General features: G+C 46.3%; 2 protein-coding genes across 10 annotated transcripts; one reads left to right on the top strand and one right to left on the bottom strand.

The window, feature by feature from the left end:
• Window positions 1-613: 613 nt before the first annotated feature.
• On the bottom strand, window positions 614-8,859 carry MRPL55 (mitochondrial ribosomal protein L55). 8 transcript variants are annotated; one of them, XM_083580096.1, is made up of 4 exons: window positions 8,836-8,859; window positions 4,679-4,843; window positions 1,611-1,812; window positions 614-860 (listed from the first exon to the last, which is right to left on the bottom strand). In XM_083580096.1, the coding sequence occupies exons 2-4, from the start codon at window positions 4,702-4,704 to the stop codon at window positions 711-713; spliced, it is 378 nt and encodes a 125-aa protein (XP_083436222.1). In that variant the 5' UTR covers window positions 4,705-4,843; window positions 8,836-8,859; the 3' UTR covers window positions 614-710. The 8 variants fall into 8 exon arrangements, with proteins under 8 accessions (XP_083436222.1, XP_083436218.1, XP_083436217.1 ...); XM_083580092.1 differs by lacking the exon at window positions 8,836-8,859 and adding an exon at window positions 7,122-7,206 and having other exon boundaries at window positions 4,679-4,857; XM_083580091.1 differs by lacking the exon at window positions 8,836-8,859 and adding an exon at window positions 7,122-7,206.
• On the top strand, window positions 7,244-24,177 carry GUK1 (guanylate kinase 1). 2 transcript variants are annotated; one of them, XM_083580053.1, is made up of 8 exons: window positions 7,244-7,394; window positions 17,849-17,966; window positions 18,856-18,897; window positions 19,960-20,056; window positions 21,502-21,640; window positions 22,250-22,334; window positions 23,010-23,095; window positions 23,991-24,177. In XM_083580053.1, the coding sequence occupies exons 2-8, from the start codon at window positions 17,933-17,935 to the stop codon at window positions 24,024-24,026; spliced, it is 519 nt and encodes a 172-aa protein (XP_083436179.1). In that variant the 5' UTR covers window positions 7,244-7,394; window positions 17,849-17,932; the 3' UTR covers window positions 24,027-24,177. The 2 variants fall into 2 exon arrangements, with proteins under 2 accessions (XP_083436179.1, XP_083436178.1); XM_083580052.1 differs by having other exon boundaries at window positions 7,255-7,394; window positions 17,849-17,962.
• The last annotated feature ends 2,752 nt before the right edge of the window (window positions 24,178-26,929 follow it).

The following is a 26,929-nucleotide window of genomic DNA, read 5'->3' as shown; positions in this document are numbered from 1 at the left end:
GATAAAGGAACTAAAAGGAGGTGGACTACAATTAAGGATTTATTATGTTTTCAGAATGTATTAGAAAAATTATGTAGAAAGGTTTATTGTTTTGTGTACATTCAAATGTAAGATAAAACATACGCAAAGGGACTTGACAGGAAGTCAAAGTTGAAGAAAAGATTTTGGAAGATAAAAGGGGGGAAAATATTTACTTTAATTATTATCATTTTCTGTGCGGGTGTGTGGGTGTCTGCACATATGTGTGTTGTATGCAATGTTTGGGAGGAAATAAGACGGCAAATAACAAATAACAAACTAAATATCGATGTATGTAATTTTTATTTCTTAATTATATTTAGTGGTAGTATGGCTGTATTGTTTTTTGTAATATAAAACCACTCAATAAAAATTATTTTAAAAAAACCCAAAACAAATAAAATCCTATACATGTCTGTTCAGAAGCCAGCCCCGAGATCAATGGGATTTCCTCCCAGGTAACTGTGCATAGGATTGAAGCCAGCCTTAATCAATCAACTTAAGATTACTTCCACTGGGTGATAAGACACGGTAATAATCACACTTAGCCCGTTACGGATCCCCAGCCCAGAAAATAAAACAGGAATACAAAGAAAACAGAAGACATCTCTTTATTTGTGGACATTTTTACAACTTAAAATGTAAAATTAAGTCTCTGATTGTGACTGATTTTCCACCCCGGGTGGCGGATCTCATTTCTTTTTCCAAAACTTTCTGTAATCGTCCACTTTAAAGTCGTCTTCGAAACGTGTCTCCTCTTTGGGTTTAAGTTTGGTGGTATCTCGTTTCCGCAAGCGGGCTCTCCTTTCAGCGTCAGGGAGCGTGTTGATGTCCACAGGTATCTGGAAACGGAATTATGCATACATAGAAACTTGTAAACACCCCTAGAATCGCCATGTTTCCCCCGCAGGCAGGGTCTTGTTCCTTTTACCAGCTCTAGAAATTCAGCAGGGATACCCTTACTGAGGCAAGCACCTCAGGGTGCTACTGAAAGAGAAGTATTTAATGCCTGCTGCTTCAAATGTGAAGTCTGCAGCTTGTGGGAAAGACACTGAGAAATCCCTTTAGAAACCAAAAGACTATTCTATTATTAGGTTACTAGTCCTGGTGCGCAATCAATTCAGCCCCCTCATGGATGGTCAGGATCAATGCGTGTTGTTTTCAAGCTGTATAAAGCTTCTTGGATACATATGCAATGGTCAAAAGGTTTTTCTTGAACAGAGTTTACACACCTCTAGTGATCTCCTCTCGCAGTGTGTGAAGATGTGTCCTTGTGTCGGGACTTTATTGACTCTTAATTTTTATTTATCACATTATTCAGTTTCATTTGTGATATATAGTTGTGTTTTGCTCTTATCTAGTTTTGAGAAATTTTAACGGGATTTTTTGTTATTGTTTTTATGTAAAATGCTTAGAGATTTTTTTATATTAAGTTGTATACTTTTTAAATGTGCTTGATGGGCGATTGGCCTGATCCCGCTTCTAATGTTCTTGTATTTAATGTTCTATCCTGCCACTGTGTAACCTGCCCTGGGACCGTCTCATAAACAGTGGGACTATAAATTGAATGAATATTAAACAGCAACTCTAACCGAAAGGATCTGCCGTGGCTCCTTGTAACGGATATAGAATGTAGAACCGTCAGGCCTGACCAGCAACACTGGATACAGCCGGGCATACTTCTGCCGGGCCATGCAAGCGATGGATGTCCGCTTGGAGTTGGACTGCCTGGTGGATGTGTGGAGGCCAGAAGTCCTGGGAAGGAGTCCGGAGAAGGCCTCTAACCGCAAAGCCCTGAAACCGATTCAGAGAAGAACTTGTAAAATCCATGCAAAAATTGACACACAGATAGACCCTTTAAGAACACACATACATACCAGAAATAACTATATATATATATATATATATATATATATCTGAGCAGAACCCAACTCTGATAAGAAAAACACTGTGATTTAGTAAACAGGCAGTTTGGCTTGGCCTCAAGCAGCAAGGAGTATCGCCATAAGGAACATGAAATTTATATCGGCCACAGATTTCAGCGTCTCTGACGTCTCAGCTTTCATTTTAAATTGCAGTGAGTTGCTAGCTCTTAAGATTGCTAGTCCAGGTATCAGGAGGGTGTGTAGAAAGCCAGAAAAGATTATAATGCCAGCAAATACTGATGAAATGATAATAACAGAAGGAGTGGGTGGGTAGATGCCTCATTTATATAAGCTGTACTCTTTCCCCCTTCCCTCTTTATTATTTAATTAAATTTACTGCCATTCTGCGATTACAATATGAATATATCTTACAATATACGTATCTTACAAAACAGATGCAAGCAGACTTCGGATTTGGGGTAGCAGGGTGTCTTCGGATAGAATTTGGTACTTAAGGGTAAGGCAAAACTGTGTCAAGATTTAGTTCCTCTCTCCACTGAAAGCTGGCCTTGTGCAAGTTTTGCTCATTCAGCCTCTCATGTGGGATTGTCATGAAGGTTACTGAAATAATTGTTTTTTTAAAAAACGTACCCTGGAAAAATATATAAGCTACAATGTGAATTAATATCTAGCCCTGGGGTAGTCTCTATCAGCTGGCAACCACCTGCCCTAACACAGCAGGGCTCAGAGTGGCTGGGGAAACCCAGCCAGATGGGTGGGGTATAAATATTATTATTATTATTATTATTATTATTATTATTATTATTGACTGTGCTTTCCAGGCACCTGGCTGGCATTTTAAGGTGATGATTCAGTAACAAGAAAGGGAGCCAATTTCTACTCATATATATTGAAAGCTCTCAGAGGACACAGCTTTGAAGATTTAATCCTGGCTTTGAAGCTGGTTCAATACCTATCCGAATTCACTCTGGCTCACCTTTTGTTTGAAGTAACAAAGGAAAACAAACCTCAGCCTCTTTTTCCCCCAAGAGGGTTCTTAGATCCTGGGATCAAACATGTGCAAATGAACTGCTGTTTTAGTCAGATTAACACCTGTGCAGCACTTCATTACTCTCTACTTATTATTTTATTTTTAAAATTTCCATACAGCCCTTCATCCGAGGAACACTAGGTGATTTACAATATAAAACCACCAAAATACATACTGTAGCAACAAACAAAAACAGTCAGGCCTCTGCACAGTTTTAAAGGCCATGGGTTGTTTAATTAGCCAAAGGCCTGAGAGAAGAGGAACGCTTTTGCCTGGCATATAAAGATATGTAGTGAAGGTGCCAGGCAAGCCTCTCTGAGGAGAGCATTCCGAAAAATGGGAGCCACCAAAGAAAAGGCCTGTTCTTGTGTTGTCACCCTCTGGACTTCTCATGGAGGGGCAGAAAGATGATGATTGTAGGGTCCATGTTGGTTCATAGCATATGAAAAGCGTAAGAGCCCTGCTGTGTTAGGCCACTGGCCCATCTAATCCAGAATCTGCCAACCAGATGCCCATCAGATGCCCACAAGCAGAACCAGAGTGCAAGAACACACTTCCCTCCTGCTGTTTCCGTGTGTTTCTGTGTGCTCAGGCACTCGTCATGGTGTCCTGTTGCACCAGAAGCGGTTTAGTCCTGCTGGCCACATGACCTGGAAAAGCTGTCTGTGGCCAAACGCCGGCTCCCTCGACCTAAAGGAGGAGATGAGCACCGCACCCCATAGTCAAATCTGACTGGACCTAACCGTCCAGGGGTCCTTTTGTTAGAATTCCTGCTCCATGATTGCAGTCATGGGATTGTTGTCTATCACATGACGGTATCAAATCAAATCAAATATCTTTAATATGGTCAGTGACCAGGAAGCAATTTATAAAAATATGACATTAAAAGTAGTATTGTGCTACAAATAACAGTAGAAATATGGCCAATTCACAGAATTGGTGCTTATATTTATGACCAGGTTTCGACTTTTAAAGTTTTAAAAATTCAATTCAGGTGTCACTACTGTTTATTATCGTTCCTTCGATGTTTACAGTTTGAACTCCGTTGTTGACATCATTGCTCGTCTTATTCTTGTTGCAATGTAACAGTACTTTGCCACGGGCCTGTTAATTTCGGGCTCTTTGTCAGCTAAGAGGTGTCTGATGACGGTATATGTTTTGACTCCACAGAGTGGGAAGTGACGGAGACAGGATGTTTGTGTTACTGTGTTCCGTGAAGTGGGACTATTGTCCTTTGTTCTTTTTCTCTTTGCTGTCTGATGCTAGAGAGAGAGGGAGCCATGTTGCAGTGCTCCGTGTGTGTTTATATATAAAGAAAGTAGATTAGTCAAAATGCTGAGTTGCTGAGGTCTGTTACGCAAGCTGCAAAGACTCTGCAGATCCCTAAGTGTGCCGATGTTTGTTGTCATCGGTCGCTGTGATGTTCTGGCTGAAGAAAGCTTTTGAAGCTCCCGAACGATTGACCAGGAGGGAGAGAATATGCCAGTCGGGCATGTGTCTCTGCCAGGGTCCTACTTGAGTGTAGGCTGAGCTCCTGACACCTTTACCTTTTACTTTCCAGCAAAAGGTATTCAGAAGCATGCATGAGACTGCAGGCTTACTGCTGATCTGCTGAAAAACAATGCAATGTACTTTCATGGAATATGTACAAGAACGGAAGAAGAACTATGGAAAAGGGCCATATCAGTTCTAGATCCTGGACAGCACAAGACACAATGATCCCACTAAATAAACAGAGTTATACCTTAAAGTCCGGATTACGGTCGTCATTCTGAGCTCATGTACAGTCCCTGAAGCCTAGCAAACAAACGCCAATCTCCAGCGATTCTGAGGCACAGGATTCGGCTTTTATGATGAGCAAAGACCGCAACGATCTTTACGGAACATCATCCAAGGGGCCACAGCTGCTCTTTATGGAAACGACTGAAGGGAGAAAAGTTTATTCTTATTTGACAAGTTTATATATCGCTTAATTAATAAAAATATGAATCAAAGTAGGAAGGCAATATAAAATATTTATTAAATATACAGATTTAGCAGAGATAGCTAAAAAGAGACAGTCTAGAATAGACAGCAGTAAACCTCTGAGCCAGTGTGGTGTAGTGGTTAAGAGTGGTAGTCTTGTAATCTGGGGAACCTGGTTCGCTTCCCTGCTCCTCCACCTGCAGCTGCTGGGTGACCTTGGGCTAGTCACACTTATCTGAAGTCTCTCAGCCTCACTCACCTCACAGAGTGTTTGTTGTGGGGGAGGAAGGGAAAGGAGAATGTGAGCCGCTTTGAGACTCCTTCGGGTAGTGATAAAGCGGGATATCAAATCCAAACTCCTCCTCCTCCTCTGAACAACAGGTGTGTGCTTAAGGTGGGAGGAAATATCTAGCATGTGGCCTCCCATCAAAACCATCATGTTTTGGAGGGAGGTGTTCCAAAAGCATCTGATCCAGCAAGGCAGTTCTTATGCTCTTAGCAATTAAGATACTTTTGGTCTTCTCACAGTGCTTTGGAAACACAGCCTGGGTGCCTTCCAAACGCCCAGCACTTCCCCCTTCTAAGTCTGGGTGGGGTTTTTCTCCTGGATCGAGGGATGGAAATACAGTCATACCTCGGGTTGAATATGCTTCAGGTTGAACACTTTCGGGTTGCGCTCCGCGGCAACCCGGAAGTAACAGGGTGCGTTATTTCCGGGTTTCGCCGCTTGCGCATGTGCAGACGCTCAAAATGACATCACGCGCATGCACAGAAGCGGCGAAAAGCGACGTGCACGTGCGCAGATGTGCCATCACTAGTTACGTTTGCTTCTGGATGCGAACGGGGCTCCGGAATGGATCCCGTTCGCATCCCGAGGTACCACTGTACCGTATTTTTTGCTCCATAAGACACACTTTTTCCCCCTAAAAAGTAAGGGGAGATGTCTGTGCGTCTTATGGAGCGAATGCGTGGTCCCTGGAACTGAACTGCCCAGGGGCAAAAAGCAGATCGTGGTTTTTTTTTTTTGTTTTTTTTTTAGAAAGAGGGAAGGGAGTGTTAAAGGAAAGCCGCTGAGCAGCTGTTCGGCAAACAATCTGGAGGGTGATAAGGGACTCTAGCAATAAAGGAGGCTGCCTGGGAGGCGGGAGGTAAAGACAGCGAACTTGCAAGGAGAGGAGACAGGAATACTAAAACAAGCAATGAGGAGAGAAATTAGAAGAAAAGGAGGAGCAAACAACTGCTCCAGCTCAGGAAAAGACACTAAGGCAAACAAGAGGGAAGGGGGTATTGAAACAAAGCCGCTGAGCAGCTGATCAGCAAGCGATCGGGAGGGATATAAGGGACTCTAGAGATAAAGGAGGCTGCCTGGGAGGGAGGGAGGTAAAAGCCAATGGATCCTCAGGATTTTTGCATTGGGTCACCCCAAATTCACCATCAGATCACATAGCATGTCCATGGCTGCAGCCTGCACCAAAGAAATCATGCACCCACTGTTGCGTGGGGCCGCAATGGCGCAAAAACGTGGTTATAAAGCATGGATCCTCAGGATTTTTGCATTGGGCTACCCCAAACTCACCGTCAAATCACATGTCTGTGGCTACAGCACGAACCACAAAAATCATACATCCACTGTTTCGTCCAGAATATTTTTTTTCTTGTTTTCCTCCTAAAAACTAGGTGTGTCTTATGGAACAAAAAATACGGTATTTGCAGAGACAGAGAATGCAGCTGCCACTGCTTGCAGTGACCGGAGCCCGAATCACAGAATTGTAGAATTGCAAGGAATCCCCCCATTCAGCCCAACCCCCTGCGATGCAGGTACAATAGATAGAATAGGCAGGTACACATAAATGCACACTATTGGAGAGGGGAAATGCAGGAAAAGGAGAGGAGAAGTCAGAATCGGGTCAGACATCAAACAAGACCATGCCTTCCCCCCTCCACTCCACAAATGGTTTGGCCCTCAGAACCCCCCTACTTCGCGATAATGGTTCGCCCCCAATCTCAACTGCTTCCCTCCCCCCATTAGGTCCAACAATGGTTTAGCCCTGCTCTCCCCGCGCCTCCGCCTGCAGATGGTTCGATCCTCGCTGTTTCCCGGACTCGCCTTCGCGCGCCTCTCTCCTCACCAAAACTACGGCTCCCTCTTTCTGAATGGTTTGACCTACTGATACTTTAACACCCCCCCGCTACTCTGTCCCCAATGGATTGCTCCTCCTTACCGGCTCCGAAGAGTCCCGCTCACGTGACCTGGCGCTCTGGGAACCCTTCCATTTCTTGCGTCATCAACCAGCGACATCGAGAAACGGCGCGGGCGGCGGCGCGGAGATGACGTAAACGAGCTCCGATTAAAGGGGCGGGGTTTGTTCTCGGCGGCGGCGGCGGCAGGGCCCGGCCCTGCCCCGGCCCGCCCTCCTTGAGTCACCATTCGGGAGAAACGGCTCCGCTCCGTCTCCCCATGCGCTGGCGGCGCTTCCTCTGCCGCGCGCTGTCAGGTGAGTGCGGCGCGCGGTTTTCGGCCTCCCCCTCCCCCCCCCGCACGCGCCCCAACCGTTGTCCTCAGCGGTGTTTCACCGAAAGCTTCCCCTCCTGCTCCCGCGACCCTTCGCCTTGGTTCCTCCCTCCGCTCCCGCTCCCCGGCGCTTCGCGGGCGTCGCCCCTCAAGCCGCCTCCTTTCCCCTATTTAAAGCCTCCTTGGTGTCGGGGTCGCTTGACCGGCTGGGCCTCGCTGACGGGCACTCCCATCCCTTTTCACCCCCCGGTGTCACCCCTAAAGTGTTCCCCGCCTGCCTTCCTCCTTGCGGTCCTCTTTGGAGAGCTCCGCAAGGACTTCGCTGCTGCAAAGAAACCCTGATCCTCTCCCTGCCTTTGCACTATCACCACCTTGTGTTGTTACCATTCGTTTCATTTCTGCACCGCTTTCTGTTCTTAAGGGAAAAAACCTCAAAGCGGTTTGCAGCTGACATTAAATCATCAAATAAAACAACCCAGAATAAAAGCGTTACTGAAGAAAGTCAAGTGCAGTATCCATTCGAAGCAACATAATTAACAGGGAACTTAAGATATCTTAAATATTTCAAAATAAAACATTGCAAAATGCACGTTTTAAACCGCATAATTAGCAAGACGATTCAGGGGTGAGGGTGCCTATCCCTGCTAGCGTTTTGCCCTGTCAGCCAATGCCACTCCTGGTTTTAGAGTTGTTCAAATCAGCCGCAAGATTTTCCCCTGCAAACCATCACTTAAAAACAGAATTAAAGTGGTATTTAAATATTTGAAATAACAGACCAGGGGATAGACTTCCTTGTCAAATCTGCTCCTTGGCATGACGTTGCATCTCCTTACTCCTAATACTATTCAGGGAGCAAAGAAGAGTTGTGATGAATTGGTTTATATTTATGGCAGCAGGATTTGGAAGTAACACATTTTTGGGGGTAGAAGCTGGAGGCATGGACTCTCTGCCCCTGACAGCTTTCAGAATGGCCTTGGTTATTGGTCAGAGTTTTGAAATTAATTAAAGAAGAAGCAGCAATCTACCTTCCTTGGGTGTTACCAATCTTCAAGTTTGTGCTATATCCAGAGGAATTATTGTGTACTTGGTTTCCCCTTAAACAGAAGTTCTGCTATGTATAGCACAAATAATGAAAATGAAACTTCTAAGGGGTGTGGAAGTAACAGAATCCAATCTACAAAATTGGCATGTGCTCAAAGTAGCTCATAATAAACTGGATCCTGGAAGGAAATAAGAAAGCTAACAACACCAAAAGCCTTCCCCCCCCCCCCAGAGGTGAATCTGCATATTAATTAATACTTCTGAAGGTTTGTGTATCTGCAGTTATCTTCAAGAAATCACATAGAAGTTTAGAATAATTAGTGCCCATTTCAAACTTAACTGAGTGGAGCATCTTATGCATGCCGTTGGTGGTTAATACTCACATGTCTGGTGATTTGAGCAGGATGACTTTTATTTCCATATAACTCTCCATTAAGCACCGCACGAAAACAACTGAAGCAGGAAATGTCCAATTACCACTGCCCTCTGCTGGGGAATACACACGACCTGCTCCCTTAGCAGCTACTTCATAGCTTATAAACATGTGCAGCCTTTGTAAGCTGGAACAAATTTATTACTAGAGCCTTGGCTGTGTGCCACTGGGAGCTAGTTCAAGTAGAAAAACAGACAAGTTTTCACTGCTTCTTAATTTACTTAAATGTGTAGTCTTCACTGTCCTGATCTTTACACAACTTTAAAACGCTTAACGGTTTTGTGTATATCTAGAGAACTGATTATTTGGCTGTTTGCTTCAAATTGGTATAGAGTTGGCTTTCATCTCTCAGTTCCTTTGCTTCCCTCATTCTCAACCCTTCTGTCTGCCAGGGATATAATTAATCATGTATGACTTATGAATCTTTCCATTGCACCATTTGGCTTTTGGGGTTTCTGACCTTTTAGCCTTCTAAGATCTTGAAGCCTTACCAACATGCAGCCCTCCAGCCAGGCTTCTTTTTCTTCACTTACATCAGATGTGAAGCATTCCATAACTGATTATTGCCTCCTCTCTTCACAGTTGGAATGTTTGTGAATATTCCATTATGTCACTGTAACTCAGCTAGTGGCTGAGACTGAAGATGAAAGAGAAAAGCTGGTAGAAAGGCAATAAGATAGATTTCTAGCCAGATGCGTCAGTAATAATGACTAGGCATCTGCATATCCACATACCAGGGGCAACTGAGTCCAGCACCACACAGAGTATTACTGTGGGCTGTCATTTCCACTGTCCACTGCAGTTTTTGAGCAGGTAATAAATGACCAGAGTCCTTTCTGAGCAGCAGGATAGACTCCTGTTGTGTCTTGCTTCTTCCATACCTTTTACCAATGAAAAATCTCCCAAAGAAGAACTGAGCGTCTCCTGTCTTCCATGTCTTCCATTCATCAGGATTTGGTTTGTCTTCTCACCTGTGTTTGACTAACTAAATTTAGGCAGCCAGTTATGGAAACGTCCAGCAGTGTTCTTGAGTGGCTTAGCTGTGAGGTGACAGGAAGAGATTATTGCTTGCTGTGGAGGGAGCATCTGATTGCAAAAGCATCCCTTGGGTATGTTGACCAGTATGAATACATAAGCATGACACCTTCTTATGCATTGTAAGTTTAAAACCATGGAATTTATCCTTTTTGTCATGTTTTGCCTTCACCTAAGCTTCCCTTAGAAAGCCATGAGGATTAGAAACCTACTGCTTCAAACCAGGGTGGGGGGAGATCTAAAGAATCTTTCCTAGGTGGAGGATAGAGAGGAATGTGTGTAGAAAGTAGCCAATTATACTAAGCCTGGATAACTCAGTGGGTTAGAGCGTGGTGCTGATAACGCCAAGGTTGCAGGTTTGATCCCCATATGGAACAGTTTCATATTCCTTCATTTCAGGGGCTTGGACTAGATCAGGCTTCCTCAACCTTGGCCCTCCAGATGTTTCGAGACTACAATTCCCATCATCCCTGACCACTGGTCCTCCTAGCTAGGGATCATGGGAGTTGTAGACCAAAACATCTGGAGGGCCAAGGTTGAAGAAGCCTGGACTAGATGACCCTCAGGATCCCTTCCAACTCTACAATTCTATGATGCACTTGCTGCCACACCCATTCCTGCCTCTGGTCTGTCCCACTACTCGCATGTGCCCACTCCAGGCCTGTACAGAGCTTGTCTGAAGCTTGGGGCAGGAGTCCCTGGTTGGCTGGGAGACACGGGGCGTTCTTGGCATGGCAGCATAAGTCCATCAGGCCCCTGGCAGGGTTCCTCAGCTGGCTTAGCCCTCTGCAGGCCACAGCAAGTGTACCCGGCTGCTGCTGTTAAGCATTTGTGAGTTGGAAATCCTTGCTGAAATCGTACAGAGATATCCCAGTAGATGCAAGCATTCCTGCAATTAACTTGCTCACAGGCCTGATTTTGATGCACTGTTTTCTTGTTACAAGATCAAAGAGGAGCAAAGTCCTTTAGTAGGCCAGTGGTGGCCTGTTGCAAATTGAGTTTCAAAATAACCATTGGTTTCTTATTCTTCTTGTCATTTGGCTTTAACCTTTCAACCAGCGAATGTGCTTTTTTGCTGCCCTTTGGTCCCACGTTATGAAATTCTGGGGAAGGTGCACTTTACAAAAAGGACAAGGCTATAAATAGGACCGGTGATTAAAAGTGCCTAATCACGCAACCTTTCTTGAGGCTAGAATGAGAACCACCCTCTAATCTTCTTTTCTCCCAATGCCAAGCTGCTCCGTCTTTTCTTCCTCTAAGCTTGTGTGACGCCCAGAACGTGCTTTGTTGATCTCTTCCGATGTTTATATTTTGCCTTCTTTGCTGTCCTTCCAGTGTAATCTGTGAGGAAGGCCGGAACTTGGTGGTTGAACATCTGCCTTGCATGTAGAAGGTCTCAGATTCAACTTCCAGCTTTTCCAGGTGGGGCTGGAAGAGAGCCGTGCCTGAAACTCTGCCAGTCGGTTTAGACAGTACTGAGCTGGATGGGTCAATTTCGCAATCTCCACCCAAAATTCTTGCTATCTTCCCATCCACTTTCCCATTCTCTGTGACACTTCCTAGAACATATGCAGAAATGTGGGTCTTAGAAGCAGCTTGGATGAATTGGCAGCTAAAAAAGCCAATGCAATTCTGGGCTGCATCAATAGGAGTATAGCATCTAGATCAAGGGAAGTAATAGTGCCACTGTATTCTGCTCTGGTCAGACCTCACCTGGAGTACTGTGTCCAGTTCTGGGCACCACAGTTCAAGAAGGACACTGACAAACTGGAACGTGTCCAGAGGAGGGCAACCAAAATGGTCAAAGGCCTGGAAACGATGCCTTATGAGGAACGGCTAAGGGAGCTGGGCATGTTTAGCCTGGAGAAGAGGAGGTTAAGGGGTGATATGATAGCCATGTTCAAATATATAAAAGGATGTCACATAGAGGAGGGAGAAAGGTTGTTTTCTGCTGCTCCAGAGAAGCGGACACGGAGCAATGGATCCAAACTACAAGAAAGAAGATTCCACCTAAACATTAGAAAGAACTTCCTGACAGTAAGAGCTGTTCGACAGTGGAATTTGCTGCCAAGGAGTGTGGTGGAGTCTCCTTCTTTGGAGGTCTTTAAGCAGAGGCTTGACAACCATATGTCAGGAGTGCTCTGATGGTGTTTCCTGCTTGGCAGGGGGTTGGACTCGATGGCCCTTGTGGTCTCTTCCAACTCTATGATTCTATGATTCTATGAATTTATTCAGTCTGCATTGTACTGGACTTGCGGCAGGGAAGCATCCTACACTGATTATCTGCAAAAATTCTGACCTCTTGGGACAAGCTCTTGGCGGCGGAATGCTTGGAGTCCAGCTTCTGTGGGAAAGGGTGGTTGTCACTTTGGCTGTGGAGAAAATCTTCTGTGCATCTGATTGGGAAGGTTGCCATATTTAAAAAGTTGTTGAGCTTTCTTTTCTTTTTGCAAAATCTCAAGATAGATCCTTTAGTTGTGCAGGGTTTTTAAGGTGCCTCAGATGCCCAGCACAACTGTTGGGAATTATGACTATTATTATTCCATTTATATCCCACCATTCCTCCAAAGAGCTCAAGGTGGCACATGAGGTGCTCCCTCTCTCCATTTGATATTCACAACAACCCCGTGAGGTAAGTTAGGCTGAGAAAGAGTGACTGACCCAAGGACACCCAGAGAGCTCCATGGCTAAGTGGGGATTTAAATCCTGATCTCTCAGGTCCTAGTCCAGCACTCTAATTACCACCCTATGGTGTCCAACACAGCACTGCACATTTATTTGCATATTATATCTGATCCTGAAGATGGAAAGGAGGGCTGGGGCTTGTTTTGCATGGTGCTTAAGACTAATCTTCTGGTGCATTTCTAGAATGCTTCTCTACCTCACAGGGTGCAGGATAGAGCAAGAGACTGCCTTTGGCCTTGTGCTGCATTTTGGAGACACAGCATGAGATCTCCCTGTACCTAGAAAGCAAGCGCATCTGGCGAGGGGCTGGAACAGAACCTTTCTCCCTGCTGTGCTAGATTTCTGTTTCTCAGGGAATTGGTTATGTTTTTGTTGTTGCTGCTTTTAAATGTGGAGGAGAGTTTAAAATTATAGTTCTCCCACCTTCAATCTGACGTGTTGCAGTCAATTCTATCGTCTCTGACTTTCCTCAGTAGCCAAAACAGGGATGACAGTGTATTGGGGGGGCAGGGACCCCAGGACATTGAGGCTGTCTTATCCCTGATAAATAAGGACAGTTGAGCAGTATGTAAGTAGCACCCTTGTGGGTACCGTTTCTCACTTGTGATTCTAAATGAATGCAGTGTTTATTGTAGGTTTGTGTGTGTGTGTTTAAGTGAATGCTTTGTGCTCTTCATCTGCTGCTTTCCCCTGGCTGTGGAAAAAGTGGGGTGGAAATATTATAAATAATTTGACAAATATGCATTCAATTAAAACTCCTTTCTGAGGGCAGCATTTGCTTTGAAGCAGAAGGTACGCTCCACGGAGTTAAGCTCAGGGTGTGGCTGAATCTTCTAAGCTATGTAAAGCAGAAGGAGGGAGTGTGGAGGAAACCACAGGAGGTGATTAGGGATTTGGGGGGTGGTGGCTTCTCATTGGCTGTCTCAAGGTGAAAGATCTGGAAATTAGTAAGACTTTAGGCGCTCACAAATAGACAGGTGCTCTACCTGCGCTGCCCTTTCCCTGTGTTGTCAGGATCGGTTTGTTAGGCACTCAAAAAAAAGAACAGCAAAAGCCTATCAGGGAATTTTAGGAGGACCCCAGAAAAGCAAAAAGGTAAGATGTGAGAAAACTCTGGGAGTGCTGGCGTGGTGTGGATGTCTGCAGCTGCTACCCAAAAAATAGCAGCAACACTTCTGCATCTGACTCACTTTCATTCACCTTTGCCTGGCTTCTGAGTAAAGGGCCAATTTGAAGTTTAAAAGACGGAATTCTTAAAAAATAATAATCCAGGATGATGGGGGTTCAGACAAGTGCTTCCTCTTTCCTATAGCTTTGATCTCAAGCGACAAAAAGATTGAGGATGTTGAGCATCCCTTTAAGAGGAATTGTTAACGCATTTGCTTCTGGGTTAAACAAAATTAGGAAAGATTACCCAGGAAAGGATATGACAGAGGTCTATAAAAGTATGTGTGGTGTGGTAAAATGGGATCGAGAGAAGCTCTGGCTGGCTGATGGGAATTGTAGTCCAAAATGTCCGGAGGGCACCAGGTTGGGAAAGACTATTAAAACGGATATTCCATATTGTGGTAGCTGTTAAGTCTTAGTTCCAATTGCTGAATGTTGTTTGTAGGGATGTTGTCTTTCTGTTCTGAAAGTGTTAGGACAGCTGCGTGCAGTTAAATGCATATTAAACTGCAGCAAATGGGTGAAAAGGCAGCTAACACCTCTTTCTTTGCGACAGTGGGAAGAGAGTTAACGTGCAAAGGGTGTGCTCTGATACAGGGCAGAGTCCCACTCTGGTTTTTTGCAGTCTGTATTCGGAGCCCCCATCCCCCTAATGCCCCAATCTGAATTTTGTGCTTAGGAAATTGACATTCTGCTATAAGAGTACCGTATTTTTCGCTCTATAAGACGCACCAGGCCACAAGACACACCTAGTTTTTGGAGGAGGAAAACAAGAAAAAAAATATTCTGAATCTCAGAAGCCAGAACAGCAAGAGGGATCGCTGCACAGTGAAAGCAGCAATCCCTCTTGCTGTTCTGGCTTCTCGGATAGCTGCACAGCCTGCATTCACTCCATAAGATGCACCCACATTTGCCCTTACTTTTTAGGAGGGAAAAAGTGAGTCTTATAGAGCAAAAAATTTGGTATATTGTGCCTTTTACTTAATGCTGCCATGTTCTGTTTCCAGGTTGCAAGCTATAAAAATATAGGGAGAGGGGTAACTGTGCTAGTCTGTTGTTGCAAAAGCAACAGAGTCTTGTGGTGCCTTAAGGACTTAACAGATTTTATTGCGGCATATGCTGGTCTTGAATCCACGAAAGCTTGCGTTGTAATAAATTTGTTAAGACTTTACAGTGTGATGAGGCTCGTAGTAATACCTGTAATACCGTAGAGATGTCCTCATACAGCAGTTTAAAAAAAATTGGTTGGCTAAAAGCCCAATCCCAGTTTTCACTTGGGCACTGTACATGTAAAGGTACCCCTGACCATTAGGTCCAGTCGTGGACAACTCTGGGGTTGCGCGCTCATCTCGCTAATGGTACTAATAATCTGTTTCATGGGAGTTTTGTAGTGAAGCGAGGGGGTGGCAATAAAGCCTTGGAAATGCTAGATAAAAATATCCAGTTCGTTCGCAAGTCAGAAAGCAGCACTGTGAGGTTGTTGTTTTTTTTGCTTTCCGACTTCGGCTTTGCATGGAGAATGCGCTGGGCGGGCATTCTTTATGGATGAATTGTTCAGGCTAATGCACTTTGACTTTAAGCTCCATCAGCTAAGCTATAGCTCTTGGGACATCTGTGTTTCCTTTAAAAATGCACCAGGTAAGCAAAGGGCTGTAGAGCATGGATGGATAGTACAATGGCAAATTAAGAGCACAAACACAGTCTATATATGCTCAGTCGTTTGGCCCCTGGGTACCACCAGTTAAGGGGGGAGCATGTTGGCCTCCGGCTAGCCACTGTGAGATTAGAATGACAGATGAGATAGGTCTTTGGTCTGGTGCAGCAGATGGGCTCTTATGTTCTTGAGCGCCTATATTTTCCTGACTGAGAGTTCCCTTGCGAAATGAGTTGTATGTTCATGTGTGAGAGAGAACAAGACCATCTCACCTCTTCTCCAGGCCCTACCCGTGGCTGTGTTTTACCAGATGCTAACTGTTCTGGTCAGAACACACCTCTCAATCGGCCGTGTCTCTATGCTTCCACCCTCCCCTTATTGCTCCTGCCCTGAATTAATAATAATAATAATAATAATAATAATAATTTATTATTTGTACCCCAGCCACTCTGGGCGGCTTCCAACAAAGATGAAAAATACACTAAAATGTCACATATTAAAAACTTCCCTGAACAGGGCTGCCTTCAGATGTCTTCTGAATGTCAGGTAGTTGTTTATCGCTTTGACATCTGATGGGAGGGCATTCCACAGGGCGGGCGCCACTACCGAGAAGGCCCTCTGCCTGGTTCCCTGTAACTTGGCCTCTCACAGTGAGGGAACCGCCAGAAGGCCCTCGGAGCTGGACCTCAGTGTCCGGGCAGAACGATGGGGGAGGAGACGCTCCTTCAGATATACTGGACCGAGGCCGTTTAGGGCTTTAAAGGTCAGCACCAACACTTTGAATTGTGCTCGGAAACGTACTGGGAGCCAATGTAGGTCTTTCAAGACCAGTGTTATATGGTCTCGGCGGCCGCTCCCAGTCACCAGTCTAGCTGCCGCATTCTGGATTAGTTGTAGTTTCCGGGTCACCTTCAAAGGTAGCCCCACGTAGAGCGCATTGCAGTAGTCCAAGCGGGAGATAACCAGAGCATGCACCACTCTGGCGAGACAGTCTGCAGGCAGGTAGGGTCTCAGCCTACGTACCAGATGGAGATGAATATGAAGTTTGGTGGTTGCTAAGCATGAGAATAGGTCTGAGGGGATGGCAGGGGTTGGAGTGCTGGCTGCTGAGGTCCCAAAGGCACTGGCGGGCTCTCCAAAACCTGGATAACATGTTGATATTCCCCAGAGCAGTTCCTAGGGAGATGCCCAGGGTGGGGTGGGGAAAATCTCCCCAGTACTCAAAATATATTTCATTACTTTCCCTTCCCTCTGCATTGACTGCAGCTGATGGGAGTTGTAGCGCTCAAACACCCAGCGAGCACCAGGTTGGGGGAAGCTGATTTAGGTGGTACCTCTTTAGAAGGGCTGTCTGTCGTGCAGAAGAACTTAGACAAGGAGAGATGTGGGGCGTTATAATAAATTTCGATTATTATTACTATGCACTTATCTTTAATAAATGATGATTATGATGATTCTACCCCAACCATCTGACTGGGTTTCCAGCCCCAGCAGCTTCCAAAAAAAATACAGTTTCAAACACCGAAAGCTTCTCAAAACAGAGCTGCCTTCAGATGTCCACGGAAAATTATATAGTTGTTTAACTCTTTGACATCTCTGAGGGGAGGACATTCCACAGGGCGGGTGCCACCACCGAGAAGACCCTCTACCTGGTTGCCTGTATCTTCACTTCTCACAGTGAGGGAACCACCAGAAGGCCCTCAGAGCTGGAGTGTTCAGGCTTAATAACGGGGTGGAGACGCTCCTTCGGGTATACTGGGCCGAGGCCATTTAGGGCTTTAAAGGTCCACAGTAACACTTTGAATTGTGCTTGGAAACATACGGGGAGCCAAAGTAGATCCAATGTTATATGGTCCCGGCGGCTGCTCCCAATCACCAGTCTGGCAGCTGCGTTCTGGATTAGTTGTAGCTTCCGAGTCACCTTCAAAGGTAGACCCACGCAGAGCGCATTCTAATCCCACGTTTCTGCATAATCATTCGGGGAGGCTACAGGAATACATAAGAAGGTAAGAAGAGCCTGCAGGATCAGGCCAATGGCCCACCTAGTTCAGCATCCTTTTCTCACAATGGCCAACCAAGATGCCTGAAGGAAACCACAAGCACGTGAGCGCTGTCCCCTCCTGTGGTTTCCAGCAACTGCTATTCAGAAGCATCGCTGCCTCTGACCATGGAGACAGCTTAGCCATTATGGCTGATAGCCTTGTCCACCAGGAATTTGTCCAGTCCTCTTTTAAAGCCATCCAAGATGGTGGCCATTGCCTAGTTCATTGACCGTGTGAAGAAGGACTTCCTTTTCTCTGTCCTGGATCTTTTAACATTCAGCTTCCTTGGATGTCCACGAGTTCTAGCGTTATGCACCCATAAGCAATCTCCCAAGTAACAGATAGCATACATTTCTAATAATGAAACAACTTTTCCCCAGTTATGACGGGACCAAGGCCAGTTGTCCTGAGTGGGCCGTCCGGTGCGGGGAAAAGCACTCTGCTGAAGAAACTCCTGAAAGATTATGAGAACGTCTTCGGCTTCAGCGTCTCCCGTGAGTGAGTTCATTTCTGCTGGGCTGGTGGTGAAGCAGTGTGTTCGCATCAGGGTTGTCACAAGGACGGCTGGCAGGTCCTTGAGCTTTGCCCCCTAAATTAGGTAAAGGTGAAGGGACCCCTGGCCATTAGGTCCCGTCGTGGCCGACTCTGGGGGTTGCGGCGCTCATCTCGCTTTACTGGCCGAGGGAGCCAGCGTACAGCTTCCAGGTCATGTGGCCAGCATGACTAAGCCGCTTCTGGCGAACCAGAGCAGCGCATGGAAACACCGTTTACCTTCCCGCTGGAGTGGTACCTATTTATCTACTTGCACTTTGACGTGCTTTCGAACTGCTAGGTGGGCAGGAGCAGGGACCGAGCAACGGGAGCTCACCCCGTCGCGGGGATTCGAACCGCCGACCTTCTGATCAGCAAGTCCTAGGCTCTGTGGTTTAACCCACAGCGCCACCCGCGTCCTTGCCCCCTAAATTAAGCCAGAGCTTATTATGATTAATATAAAGCTAATTTATATACCGCTTTGGGCTTCAGCGGAAGCTTCTCTAACCCCTCCAAAGCAGGAATTGCAGCTAAAGAATCCCTGACAGATGGCCATCCAACCTCTGTTTAAAAATCTCCGATGAAAAGAGCCCACCACCTTCTCCTTTGAAGCTCTCTTGCCTGTTTATCTGCTTTTAAAAGTAGGGCAGAGGAACTAGCAACATCAGTCCCTTGGCCTGGCTGTTTGTATTTTTAAAAGAAGTCAAAGCCTTCAGTTAAACAGAGAAGGCTCTTTCGATCATTGCAGGGGCCAGAGAGGGAGAAGCACGTTCCTTTCTTTTTGGGTTTCCCAACCACTTGGCGAAACATGCAACGTGTGTTAATGGTGCGTTTTAAAAATATTTATTGCTTGCAGATACCACAAGGCAACCAAGACCCGGAGAAGTGAACGGAAAAGGTCAGTGCCCAGGTCCTAGCCACCACCATCACAGGAAACGGGAGATTAGCAAAAACGTTTCTCTAATGAAACAACTTGTTCTAGGCTAGTTAGGGGTGGGACTGGGTGGGTTTTGGCCTACCAGAGGTTTTGGGACTCCATCTCCCATCGGCGCCAGCCAGCATGGCAAAGGATGATGGGAGTTGTAGTCCAGCAACATCTGCTTAGTTAGGGGTGGTTATGTTGGTGAGTGCATGGATGCACGGTTAGGTGTTTGTAGTGTATCTTTGGAACACTTTGGGGTCAGTATTAGAAACTCAGATATATAGTTTAATCACCAAATGGCACCTTAAACCTAGGTTGCGGGTGCCACAATGGAAGGTCTAGGTGATGTTTCCCCCCCTCACCATGGAATGATGATGATGATGATGATGATTTTCATGTCTATAAAAGGTCGCGACTCTGGGGTTGTGGCGCTCATCTCGCTTTATTGGCCGAGGGAGCTGGTGTACAGCTTCCGGGTCATGTGGCTAGCATGACTAAGCTGCTTCTGGCAAACCAGAGCAGTGTACGGAAACACCGTTTACCTTCCCGCCGGAGTGGTACCTATTTATCTACTTGCACTTTATGTGCTTTCGAACTGCTAGGTGGGCAGGAGCAGGGACCAAGCAACGGGAGCTCACCCCGTCGCGGGGATTCGAACCGCCGACCTTCTGATTGGCAAGTCCTAGACTCTGTGGTTTAACCCACAGCGCCACCCACGTCCATGTCTATACCACTTTATATTTCAGAGAACAAATCTCAAAATGGTTTGCAACACATTGAAACCTCAAATAAAACAATTAAGAACAATTAAGAAGGATCTATGTTAGATCCTTCTCTAAGTGACATTTTGCTTCCCACAGTCTCCAACCTGCCACCCAGAGATCTCCATGTGGTTGCAATTGGACCCATGCCAGTCGCAAAATGTGCCTGGCTAATTTCTAACACTGCTTGGGGTGTGGCGTCTCTGGGGGCAGGCATGCATGCACTAACACAAAGGCATGTAGAAACCTCATGTTCCTCTCCCTTCCTCCCCCGCAGATTATCATTTTGTGACCAGGGAAGAGATGCAGAAGCAAATTGACGCTGGAGGATTTATTGAAAATGCAGAATTTTCTGGGAACATGTACGGAACAAGGTATGTGATTTGGGTTGGGCAGGAGCAGTTGTCAGATTTCGCTCTTTCGTTCTTCTTTGCTATCCTATTTTCTAATGCATTTCTGCAACCACAATGACTAGAAACAAAACAAGAAGCTATGAATTGCAACCAAAAAAGGGATCCAAGTGTCCTGAACATAAACTCCCCCCCCCCATTTCTGTTGCCTATTTTTCACATTCCTTGTGAAAGTAGCTTTTCCGAAGGGGCACAATGAACCTTGTAACCAGTGTTTTTGTTGGACAAGATGGATATTTGCAGCTTGTCCAAACTGATGGTGATGGGAATCTGTTTGGCTTTGGAGACATCCCACATGCGTCAAATGCTGCGTCATGCCTTATCCCCAGTGGGTTGAGACAGAAAGCAAAGATTAGGACCGTGAGCTGTGACAAAATCCCCCTGCCTGAAGCTCCACCCAAGGGTCATCTAATTTCTGAGGACCTTTACCAGCCTTCCCCAACTTGATGCCCACCAGATGTTTTGAACTACAACTCCCATCAGCCCCGGCGCAGCAAGATGGAGAAGGCTGCCCTACACTGATGATGAAAAGAACCAGATTTACCGTATTTTTCGCCCTATAGGACGCACTTTTCCCCCTCCAAAAATGAAGGGGAAATCTGGGTGCGTCCTATGGGGCGAATGCAGGCTTTCGCTGAAGCGTGGAGAGCGAGAGGGGTCGGTGCGGCTTCAGGAACACATCCGCAGCCTAGGCAGCCCTGCGGGACTTCCCCGCAGGGCTGCCCACACTGCGGATAGCAGCCTGCCGCCCGGCGGGCGGGCGGGGCGCCCTGAAGCAGAGCGCCCCTCGCGCCGGACAGACATCGGCCAGCCCCACAAGCTTGGGGGACAGCAGGGAGGTGCAGCGCCGCCATCCCACTGTTCCTCGACCTGGTTCGGTTTCCCCGACCTGCTTTTGGGGGGGAAGTAAAGGAAAAAATTTTTCTTTTATTTCCCCCCCAAAAAACTAGGTGCGTCCTATGGGACGAAGCGTCCTATGGGATGAAAAATACGGTAATTATTTGGAGCTAAAGCTTTAGAGTTAAACTAGTGTCGTGAGAGAAAGGGTAAGCTGTGAACAGGGTCTCCCACCCGTTACCCCACCTTCCATATGTTTATTCCCTCACTACTACTACTACTACTGCTTCTTCTTCTTGCTGTTGTTGTTGCAGTTGCATTTATATCCCGCCATATTCTTCAAATAGCTCCTTCCCCATCCCATTTAATCCCCACAAGAACCATGTATAATGTATGTGAGGCTGGTCGTTGCAGCAAGATGTACTTGAGACTCTTAGAGATGGTTGAAACACACCGACGAGCTCGAGGTGCTGGTCCTCAAAGCCGCCTCTTTTGTTGCGAGACTGCTCTTGGATTAAAAAAGAGCACCTCCACTTTGTGAGCATTAACCACCTTCTCTCCCTCCCTCTCAGCAAAGCCGCTATTCAGGCTGTGCAAGCGCAGAACCAGATCTGCATTTTGGACATAGACATGCAGGGTGTGAAGAACATCAAGAAAACTGACCTTAATCCCATCTACATCTCTGTCCAAGCCCCATCCATAGAAGTCTTGGTGAGTGTGGCTTGGGGGTGAGCTACAGTTCTGTGCAACTGATACATGGTAGGGAGTCGGCAACAGGATGCCCTCCAAACTGCAACTCCCACTATCTTTTAGTGTTGCCAACACTGGCTGGGGCTGATGGAAGCTGGAGTCCAGCGGCATTTGGCAGGCACTGCAGTGGTGACCCCTGATGTGATGTAATGTCCGTGTGCACAGAGTTTTACATAGTAAAATAAGCAACAACAAAACAATTCCAAAATCTACATTTGGCCAGTACCTTTATTAGGGCCAGGTGAAATGTCACTAAATAGCAACCCGCCAACAATGGAAGCCAACAATGGGGGAGTCTTCTGACTCCATACTCTGCTTGCAAGGTTCCTGGAAGCACCGGGCAGGCCACTGCTGTAAACAGAAGGCAGGACCAAAGTGCTCCATATGGGGCAGTGAAATGTACCGTAGGGCATTTAAACCGCGTGTCCGTGACACTGTTTCTTCCCTGCCTAAGACCTAGAGGGGTTTGTGCCAACACGGAGCACTGAGAGACGAGAAGAATGGGACCCACCCTGTTCATGTTGAGGGTATGAATTTCGTTCTCGTTTCTCCCCCTCTGGAAACCTTTAGGAAAAACGGTTACGGGACAGACAGACAGAAACGGAGGATAGTTTACAGAAGCGGCTGAACGCAGCTCGCATCGACATGGAACTTAGTGAGTACACTAGAATTTTGTGTGCGTTGTTGTCCTAGTCTGGAGTCCTGTTTGTGTGCTTCCCATCAGCGTCCGTGGTTGACCAATGTGGGAAATTGGATGCTGATCTAGATGGGCCTTTAGTCTGAACCAGTGGTGCTCATATACGACAGAGAGAGATTGCAAGAGAGAGAGTAATGAAGGCAAGAGGGCGGAATTGAGCTCTCTTTGGTGGATAGGGGCCTACCTCACTAACTGCTGCTTTTGTGCCCCAGATCCATCCCTCCCCTGTACATTTTTACGGGATCTGCTGGAGGGGAACGGGGGATGCCTTGCAAGGGCTTAACATCTTAACACAGGTCCACCAGAAGTTGTTTGGAATTGTCTTACTAGGCAACAGCAGTGCTTTTCCTCAGGAAAATGCCAAACGGTGAAAGCAGTCCATGGCAGTTGGATGCAAGAAGTCAGTCTCTGATTCTGAAAGAGGCAGAATCTATACTGCCCAGTGTCTGGGGAAAGGGCACTTCTGAGATGCTGGACTTGCTTAGTCACTCTTGTTATTGCATCTGGAAGGGAGCAAAGACAGAAGAGCGTCTGTGTGGTTCGCACGTCTCTGATCTTCTGACTTCTGGTTTAACGGTGTGTGTGTGTGTGTGTGTGTGTCTGTGTGTGTGTGTATCTGTTTCGATTTGACAGGTAAGGAGCCTGGGCTTTTCGACTTGATCATCATTAACAATGATTTAGAAGAAGCATATACCGAGCTGAAAAATATTCTTGCGGAGGTAAGCTATTTCACTTCCTGGGAACACAGTTCTCTGTCTGAATTGCACGGATATTTCCCGGGTCATGGAACGATCCGTTTCCTTGTTTGTCGTCCATGCATCTGATGAAATGGGCTACAATCCACTAAACCTTTTGTACATTTGTTAGTTATTCAAGGTGCCACAAGACTGTCTTCTGTTTTAGCTGCCAGAAACAAACACTGCCTACTCCTTTGGAAAGGGTTTCCTGGTTACAGCTTCTGGCTCACTTGCTTTAAAGTCCTGTGTGAGGTTCTCCACCCCTTCACCAGCCAAACCAACACCCTTCCTCCTTCCCAGTAGCTATTTTCTCTGCAGGGTTAGCTGCTTTTAGCTTGAAGCATGTGATGGCTGCAGTACTTTATGCTTCTCCCTATTGTATGTCCCTTGACCAAAGTGATAAAGGCATTTGAATATTATTATTATTATTATTATTATTATTATTATTATTATTATTAAAATAAATCATAATGCCTATGCCTGCAAGTCTCAGGGCAGTCTGCAATTTGCAGCATAAAATCACAATATAAAAACACAAAATACATAATAAAAGTAAGAACAAGAACAACCCAATTATCCCGCTCCTCCCCAACCAATTTTTAAAAGGCATTGGATGTCAATCAGCCCAAGGCCTAGTTGAAGAGGAACGTTTTCACCTGGCACCTAAAGATGTATAATGAAGGTGCCAGACAAACCTTTCTGGGGAGAGCATCTCACAAACGGGAAGCCACTGCAGAAAAGGCCCATTCTCCTGTTGCCACCCTCCGGACCTCTCATGGAGGAGGCACATGAAGAAAGGCCTCAGAAGATGATCACAGGGCCGGGGTAGTTTCATATAAATCACTGTGTTAACCATTTCTCCTTGTTCTTCTCATAGGAAATCCAGAAGGCGCAGGGATCCAAGAAATCATGAATAGCCGCTGGAACCTTTGCAAGACCATTCCTGAAGTCTTTTTGCTGCTTGTTCTTCTGTGTTAGAAACAGAGACGCACACATTCCCTTTTAGCCTGATAATGGAATTCTTTTAGGGCACTTTCTATTAAAGAAGAAAATATCAAACCCAATCTTTGTGCGTTTTCATACTTCCCGTGTGTAATCTAGACAAGCTTCCAAGTCTGCAACATGAACCACTACTCTGAAAATAACAGCAAAGATTGGTGTCCCACAATGACTGTGTTCTGTGTCCACTGTCAGAGGCAGCAATGCTTCCATGTCCCCCTTGCCAGGAATCACAGGTGAGCAAAATGCTCTTGCACTCAGGTCCAGCTTGCAGGCTTCCCAGAGGCATCTGTTTGGACACTGTGAGATCAGAATACTGGAATTTCAGCAGCCAGAAACACCATAACCAGACACTGGAGAGACCTGTCAGGAGTAAGCATGGACCAATGGTACCAAATAGTATGGGAAACAGCCCTACTAATAAAATTAACCAGTAAACTGAAACTGACACGGGGACAAATAGAAGAAGATGCCTTCACCCCGGTATGGCTCCCCTTTAACACATGCACAGCCCAACAAGACAATGACAATAATCCACCAACAAATCAATATGGCTAACCTGATCCAAAACACCCACCCACCCCACTCACACACGAAAACAAAGATCACCACAGCCAATCACAAACAAACAACCACACCCTAGGCCAACCCCAACCTCTCTCACCACCAAAGGAACACAAGTGAACAGAACAAGCAACGCTGACACCAAACCCCACATACATTAAGCATAACAGAAGCATCGCCACCCGACCCCACCCCCACCCATCTTCCCTCCCTCCACCCCCCTTTTTTTTCCTCCTCCCCCTAATGTCTCAACAAATGAAACGGATTTGTAAAAATGTTACATGGGAAAAATACGAGAGGCATTACACTTACTTCTGTAAAACAAGAAAATCTTTAATAATAATAAAAAAAGAACACTGGACCAGGTGGGCCACTGACCACCTGATGCATCAGGCTGGGTTTATGTTCTTATGTTTGTCCTTAACAGACTTTAGAGCGGAAAAGCTTTGCCTTGCATGATCCAGGAAGTCACTTATGGGGCGGGCAGGCAATTTTGTGCTTAGACAACGCTGAGTTGTCTAACAAGTCAGTCATAAGAAGGCTGTTCCACTTCGCAGGACAGGAGCTAAAAGGGAAATTCTGCTAATTGATCTATCAGCAAGTGCCATCAAACGCCGCCTCTTGTGCCAAGATCTCCTTGAAGTCGCCCCAGCTAAGTAAGTTATTTTTAGCAAACTTTGGACGCTTTCAGTGTCTTGCGCTAATTGAAAACGACAGTTTCAGCACCAGGGTGATGCAGCACAAAGGAAGAAGGAAGCCAGCTGGGGGTTGGTGTCTGACTCAACAGCCTTTCACTTTAGGTGCTGTGGGGAGGAAGGGGAGGCAGATGCCAATGTCCAAAATAGACGGGGAAGACCCAAGGGAGTGGGTGGCTGACAGCGCTGACCTCATCAGTGCTCAAGTTCTGGAAGCCGCTTCCTCCTAATTCCAGATGCAACCTTGCAGATGTTCAAAAGCAGTGGCTCTTCAGTTTCCCCACATCCACAGCTGAGCCTGTGGCTGCCCTGGTGTGATTCTAAACCCCTGTTTCCACGCTGCTGTTTTAAGTTGAAACCCAGTGATCGCTGCCAGATCCAGACTTCAGTTTATACATTCAATCAACAGTTTATATACTCAAATCAACAGTGTGATGCAGCAGCAAAAAGGAAAGCTAACTCTAGGCAGCAGCAAGAGAAGGATAGTGTCCCGATCAAGGGAAGGAATAAAGGTAAAGGGACCCCTGACCATTAGGTCCAGTTGTGGACGACTCTGGGGTTGCAGTGCTCATCTCACTTTACTGGCCAAGGGAGCCGGCGTACAGCTTCCGGGTCATATGGCCAGCATGCCTAAGCCGCTTCTGGCGAACCAGAGCAGCGCACGGAAACGCCGCTTACCTTGCCGCCGGAGTGGTACCTATTTATCTACTTGCACTTTAATGTGCTTTCAAACTGCTAGGTTGGCAGGAGCAGGGACTGAGCAACGGGAGCTCACTCCGTCGGGGATTCGAACTGCCAACCTTCTGATCAGCAAGCCCTAGGCTCTGGTTTAGACCACAGCGCCACCTGCGTCCCTAAGGGAAGGTATAGCCCCACTCTATTCTGCCTTGGTCAAGCCACACCTGGAATATTGTGTCCAGTTCTGGGTACCACAATTTAAGGAGGATATTGAGAAGATGGAACGTTCACAGAGGAGGGCGACCAAGATGATCAGGGGTGCCAAACATGTTGCTCTTCTTTCCTTTGGGCCACATCAGTGAGACCAAGAGGGGGGTGTTGTTGCCTAGGCAACCCAGGACCTCCATACGCAATGTCCAGGCTTTCACCCCGGGAGGTTACTTCAGTGCTGCTAACGTAGCGGTTTGACCTCCCCCTGGAGGTGCACTCCATTGTCTCTCGAGGCAGACAGATGCCAGTGAGAGGCATAGCTTTTCCTGGACTGTACTTGTTTTGGCTACAGGCACAGGTGGGATCACAATTTTAAATGCTTCTCCTGGGTGGAAGGCTGTGTACATGGGGCAGGGGAGAACACCTTGGGAAGGACAACAGACTAAACCCATCTCCCTGATCTGCTAGTTTTCTGCATGTAAGGAGGTGGGTGGGTGGAATTTATTATTTAATAATAATATATCCTCAAAATAACTTCAATGCATCTTATAAGTCAAGCTGGGGAAAAAATACAATAGCCATTAAAGCAAAATGCATCACAATTGCCAAGCAAAAGCCTCAAAATGTTAGAAAGGATTAGAACAGCATTCTCCAGCCAGCATTAAAATGT

This window comes from Podarcis filfolensis, assembly GCF_964270895.1.
Source record: "Podarcis filfolensis genome assembly, chromosome: 12".
NCBI lineage: Eukaryota > Metazoa > Chordata > Lepidosauria > Squamata > Lacertidae > Podarcis > Podarcis filfolensis.
The sequence above is the reverse complement of the archived record's forward strand: the minus strand, read 5'-3'. Positions and strand labels throughout refer to the sequence as shown.